General features: G+C 39.0%; 1 protein-coding gene across 1 annotated transcript; it reads left to right on the top strand.

Annotated features, from left to right (window-relative positions):
• Window positions 1-393: 393 nt before the first annotated feature.
• On the top strand, window positions 394-4,884 carry MRGBP (MRG/MORF4L binding protein; the record flags this gene model as incomplete). The annotated part of the gene is made up of 4 exons (XM_010189552.1): window positions 394-515; window positions 1,030-1,111; window positions 2,292-2,366; window positions 4,694-4,884. Coding segments are annotated over 4 exons (470 nt in total), but the record flags the coding sequence as incomplete, so codon positions are not given.
• Window positions 4,885-6,598: the final 1,714 nt, after the last annotated feature.

The following is a 6,598-nucleotide window of genomic DNA, read 5'->3' as shown; positions in this document are numbered from 1 at the left end:
GGGGCAGCCGGCCGAGGGCCCCGCGGGTCTCCCGAGCGTGGCCGGGCCTGTGGGGAAGGAGGTGCCGTGCGCTCCCAGGCTTCTCAGCTGCCCCCCCCGAGGACATAGAGCCAGCCCTCTTCGCTTTCCTGACTTGATGCTTTATACTTCCCGTCGGGTGTTTTTCATGCAGCCTCTCTAAAAGCTCTGTCTACGGCCACGTGTCCCAACGGGCACCCTCAGTTCCTCTCTAGAATTGTACCTGTAATGGAGGGTGAAATATCAACCAGGCAGGGCTGCCCAGATTGCCATGTGTTTTCCCCGTAATGACTATTTCCCTGTAATGATAGAATTTCTTAAATAGTGTGGCATAAAACTGTTAGTAGTGTTAATTGCACTGAGTTCTTCCCCCAGGTGTGAATCGCCATTTCCACATGATTTGTATCCGAGATAAATTCAGTCAGAACATCGGACGGCAGATTTCTTCCAAAGTCATCTGGGACCACCTGAGCACCATGTATGATATGCAAGCTCTTGTGAGTATAAAAGGGTTGATGCAGCCACATTTGTATTTCTTACAGTTCAGGAGTTTTGAGAGGCCAGGATCACTGAGCCTGTCATAGCTTTCATGTTACTGACAATTACATTTCATTCCAGTGAGTTGATGGGGTTTTCCCTGTATAAAAGTACATTCAGTGGGAGGCAAACCTGCAGTGGTTTGTGTTTTGTATTTGTTTGCTTCTTTTTTTTATACTGTGTTCTAACTTTGTTTAATAAAGTTACCTAAATGCTGATGCACCAAATGTTTACATAGGTACTTACCTGTCAAATAATGAGGTAATAGTGTGTCTGTATAAGAATTTGCCATGTTTGGGTTCCAGAAATGATCTCAAATGATCATGAGTCATGATCTCAGGTATCTATCCTGATTCTCTGATGTCTGAAGTGTCTTGTTAAAAATTATTTAACTGTTAATTGCATGTAAAATAGAACTTAAGATCCAGAGTTTTTCCCAAAGTCATTCATAGAGATCTTTCTTTTCTTTCTAAGCATGAATCTGAGATTCTTCCATTCCCTAATATAGAGAAGAATTTTGCTCTTCCTGATGAAATGATTCAAGAAGTGAGAGAAGGTAAGATGTGATAGCAGTCTCTTATTCTAAGTTGCTCTAATCTTATCTCAGAAAGGATAGCTTAACAAAACTCCCCCCCCCCAAAAAAATAATGTAACATGCCAATCCAAGGCTGTTCATTCAGACTGGTGTGTTAGATGTATCAGGAGAAGGAAATGATAAACATCTACAAGTTTATCCCATGAATTTTTAATCAGCTGGCTGAAGGAAACTGTCAGGGGGAGGATCACGCTGCTTGTGCTGTTCATAGTCTCCCCATCAGCCTCTGTGATTGACCACTATAGGCAAGATAGACCTTTGGTCAGATTCCACACAATGTTTCTCATATTCTTAAATACAGTGTCGATAAGATGCTAATATAGCACAAACAGGTTATACTTATACACCACAAAGTATCCATGTGCTTTGCTAATGCTGTTTTTCAGAGTGAAGGGCAAAACATGCCTCTTTGTGAGCTGATTAGTAGTTTATTGTCTGTCTTTTGCACTTTGTTGAGACGGCCCTAATACTACATCAGACCGTAATTTTTGCTAAAAGGATCTGCACGCTTTAATGTGGTTCATTTTGTAGAAGGTTCATTTTTTAAAGAGTAGGAGCTGTGGAGCTGTTGTAAAGAACACTTTCTGCATATAATTTGTATATAGTGATATTTCTGTGATAAGATTTTCTGTACCAAGGATTATATAAGGCAGTTAAATATCAATTCAGCTAACGTTCAAAAATGTACATTTTTTTAGCAGGAATATACTTAGTGAATAGCTGCAGTTTTAATAGCTGGAGAAACTTGCTTTCTGGCCAGTGACTTGTACCTTATTCTGGTATAACCATCTCATTTTTAGGCGATTGCTATTTTTAATATGGTTCATATCTCTTATATTTAAAGAGATTGCTGGTTTTCAATGCCTGATGATAGATTTTTCATCAGGTTTTCTTCTGAAGTTGCATTAAAATTGATTGAAAACAAAACTAACTTAAAATGTTTAGAGGTGTATGTATAGATTCACGGTAGTTTCCTTGCACTGTGGAACCATCTCTGTGGTTTCACCTTCTTCGGTTTCAACTGTGTAGTTGCACTGAATATTTGTTAACATTATGCACATACGCTAAGGCTCCTAATCCAGAAAAAATACCTGTTGTTCTTTGAAAGCATCCACCCATTGCCTAATGATCCTTTCTATAGGAAAAGTAATGCTAGAAGAAGAAGTGAAAGAGGAAATAAAAGAAGAGCTGGAAACACATGCAGGTCCAGAAGAAGGTAAATTTGTAACTCTCTACTGTGTAATACGCGATTAAAAGACAACTGTCACTCTGAGAAATTCATGTTGACATGTAAATCCCCAGCGTGGTGTACATTGTAATTTGTATCCAGTTAGCATATGCACTTGCCAAGAACTAGAATGATTTCAGGATGCACACAGTAAGCATTTGCCAGTACCTCATACTTTGAAAGGTTTCTCCTTTGCTTCTAATTTGTATGTACAAAGTTGTACGGCTTTGGAGTTTCTTGGTTTTAAGATGTACTCGACAAAACCCTGGGAGTCTGAATTAATACACAAATCTCTAAAGTGGAATCTAGTTTTAGTGAACCTAAATACTCTGTGTTAGCATCTTTGTAGTCATGAGGAGTAATAGGGTGCATGAATCAGAAAAGATTGTAAGATTGTGTGGTGAAATGGGAAGGCAGGCAGAGTGTTTCTTTTTAATTGGGTTGGCAAAAAAGTAATTGCGTTTTTTTTAATAGATGGACATACATGTCTTGAAATGTAACTACATTTTAAACTGCAAATTCATGATGTAACTTGACAGCTGACAGTTCAGGCTTGTTTTAGAATGAGAAAGTGCACAATTTCGTTAACAGTTATTTATTTGGCATAGATTTCAAAATGGAAAAGCAAAAGGAACATTTTCGCCATGTTTTGCTGTATTACTTCCAAAAAGGAAAAAACGCTGTGCAAGCTCATAAAAAGTTGTGTGATGTGTATGGTGAAGATGCCTTAAAACTACGGCAGTGTCAGAAGTGGTTTGCTAAATTTGAGTCCAAGCATTTTGATGTTAAAGATGCACCACGCTCAGGAAGGCCAGTCAAAGTTGATAACGATGAAATAAAGGCATTGATTAAATCCAGTCGGCATTTAACAACATGAGAGATTGCTGATAATCTTAAGATACCAAAATTGAGTGTTGAAAACCAATTAAAACTACTTGGACGTGTTAGGAAGGTTGATATTTGGGTACCACATGAGCTCAAAGAAATCTGTCTCACTGTGTTGACATCTGCAATTCCCTCTTGAAACATGAGGAAAATGCTCCATTTTTGAAACGTATGATAACAGGCAATGACAAATGGATCATCTACAACAACGATAAACAAAGAAGATCATGGAGCAAGTGCGATGAATGAGCTCAAAGCACTTCAAAAGCAGATACTCGCCAAAGGAAGGTGGTGCTGTCAGTCTGGTGGGATTTCAGAGCTGTTGTGTATTTTGCATTGCTTCCAAGGCACCAAGCCGTTAATTTGGACGTGTACTGTTGTCAACTGGGGAAATTCAGTGATGCCATCAAACAAATGCATCCAGAGTTGGTGAATCGCAAAGGTGTTGTGTTTCTCCGTGGTAATATTAGACCACATACAAGTTTGGGCACTCGTCAGAAGTTGTTGCAGCTCGAGTGGGATGTGTTACCACATCCACCGTATTCGCCAGACCTGGCACCATCAGAATACCATTTGTTTTGTTCTTTACGAAGCACCTTGAGTAGTAAAACCTTCACTGCTGATGAGGATATCAAATCGTTCTTGGAACTGTTTGGTTGCAGAAAAAGGTAACAACTTTTTTGAGCGTGGAATCGTGAAGTTGCCTGAAAGATGGCAAAAGGTAATTGCACAAGATGGACAATATTTTGTTTAACGAAGTGTGTGTTTCCCATGAAAAATTTGCCTTTTGTTTACCCAGAAAACAACACAATTACTTTTTAGCCAACCCAATGTTTTATTTGTATTATCTGACTTGTTTTAAATGTAAGGCTTATTTCCCTAACTCTTTGCTGTAGAACAAAGTCAAATGTGAACAGCAGGGATTCTGCTACTTAACAGACCAAGCCAAATGTTAGCTATATAATTTCATAATATTTCTATCACAGAATAAGTGACGTTTGAAGATTGAGTGTAATAAAAGATCTAAAGATGTATTTTAAAATATATTAAGTTTCACGTTTTGGGTGTTCAGTTTTACAATCTATCTACAATACCAAATGTAATGACCTTTGCTGATACTGGTCCTATGTTCTGTAAGTGTTCCTATTAAGTATTTTGATTTTAAGTGCTGTTTAGTTCCACCTAATGAATTACACTTTTAGCTTGTCAAAACACATGCTTGTCTTTAAAGCAAATAATCAAACCAAGATGTGCCTTTCTTACAGAAGATATTTCCTTTAAAAGTGAAAATAATACTTAAATGGCCATTAAATAATGCTGAGAATTGATTGATTGAAAAGTTTTGTGTAATATAAAGACATTTGCTATCACTTCTTGTTTGTCTATTTGTATGACTCTGATCTGGAATCATTACTTTGATCCTGTTTCAGTTTTTGCACCCTCTGGAAGTTTAGGAAAAACGACTGAAAAGCCAAGCAGCAAAGAGAAAGAGAAAACTTCATCAGATTCTGGGTCCAAAGAGGGATCTGATAAGAGGAAGCGCAACAGAGTCACTGAGAAGGTTTTAAACGCGAACAGCAATCCTTCCAGTCCGAGCGCCGCGAAACGACGCAGAACATAGAGCGAACCGTGAAAGACAAGTAAAGAACTCTGGAACTTGAGGAGGGAACGGGAAAAATGAGTAGCAAGGTGCTTGCTACATAAACTTTTAGAGAAAGGAAAAAAATATCTGAGCCAGGTATTTGAAAAATCTGCCGGTTGGCTTTGTATTCAGCGGCTGAGCGGTGGCTGCCTTCTCAGGGGCTGGGGGAGAAAGCTGGCAGTGTTAAAAGTTTGTTGCATGTAACAATGTTGGTGGCTACATTTCAAACGAGTGACACACCCGTGTCAGCACAGCTCATGAAGTGCTCAGTAAAACACGAGGACTCCGTTCATGAAAAGCGCAGGTTATTTATAGAAATCTGGGGCCGTTTTTTCTGCCTTTGCTTTGTTGCTGTTCCTGAATACTGCAGACCCTCGGTGGGTAATGTTTGATCATTTTACGTGCTGCAAACAGCATTTGTATCAAATGTCTGAATTTGTTGGTTCAGTAAAGCTGAAATCCTTTTTAATACAGTTAACTACTGAGTTGGAGTATTCTTTCACCCTCGTTGCTGAAGGAACCTTGACTTCTTTCACCCTTACTGACAGAACTTTTTTCAGTCTAAGTTTATATACCGTAAGTGAAGTGAAAATGAGAATGCCCCTGGGATAATAATTAATAATTAGCCTAAATAAAATATCCATGATGATATGGATGGTCTTGTAAGGGATTAACTGAGCTGTGCATGAACCTGGAAATGTTGCTTCATCCGTTTGTACCATAGTAGTGTGTAACAGTGAGGTTTGTACTTCTTTATTTATTTTTTTTCAAACAGATTTAATAGACCTTAATGGACTCGCTATTCCAGAATGTTAATTTCGTTCTACAACTTAAGAATCTTACTGACGTTGTAATGTTTATCTTTTATATGCTAGAATATTGAGATTTTATAAAAGTTACTGGTTTGTGTTGTGAAAAGATGGACGGCGATCCACAAACACATGGTAAATGGTGAAGGAAGTAGGCTGAAATGTTCCCGAGTTTGTTTCACCATATTAACTATCAGTTAATATTAAGAAGAATTACTTCTTAATCTGTCAGTATTGCCTTCAAGGTGAAGAACTAGGAATTTACTAGTTTTTGCTATTATTCTAGGTACATAGCCAAGATCTTGTATGTCTTATTTGGTTTACTTGTTTTATACTGAGAATAAATTCGACTTGTTTTTATTTTACTAAATGGTAATTGTTGTGTAACTTGATTAAAATTTGGTCCAGCTTATTTTGAAAGTTATTTAGGTATCTTGTGCCTTTGGTGAAATTGGGCAAAAGTGCCTACCTGTAAATGGTTTAAATAACCCGAGAGCTGCAGCAATTTTCCTCCCTCCCCTTTCACCCAGTCCTGGCTTCTTGGGAAACTTGTTCTTTTATCCATTTTCCTGTAGGAAAAAAAACCCTCGTTCTCTGGAAGGGGTATGATTTTTGCCGCGTGAAGAAGTAAAACACCCAAATCCTGCTGAGCTCTGGGCTCGAAGGACCCGGCAAAGCTCCCTCCGCTCCACTACCTTGTTTCCAACGGCAATCCGTTTGTGCGGGGTGGCTATATTCATGGGGTGGCTCTATTCATGGGCTGTCCAGGACCCCCTTACTGCTGTCCAGCGCCGGGGTGCTTGGAAAAGACCGGAATTACTTTTCCTCCTGTTTTTCTCTCGGGTTGACGCGGCGGAGCGCACGATCCCTGGAGAAGGAGCGGA

Source organism: Mesitornis unicolor, unplaced genomic scaffold (genome assembly GCF_000695765.1).
Source record: "Mesitornis unicolor isolate BGI_N332 unplaced genomic scaffold, ASM69576v1 scaffold10768, whole genome shotgun sequence".
Classification (NCBI taxonomy): Eukaryota; Metazoa; Chordata; class Aves; order Mesitornithiformes; family Mesitornithidae; genus Mesitornis; species Mesitornis unicolor.
The sequence above is the reverse complement of the archived record's forward strand: the minus strand, read 5'-3'. Positions and strand labels throughout refer to the sequence as shown.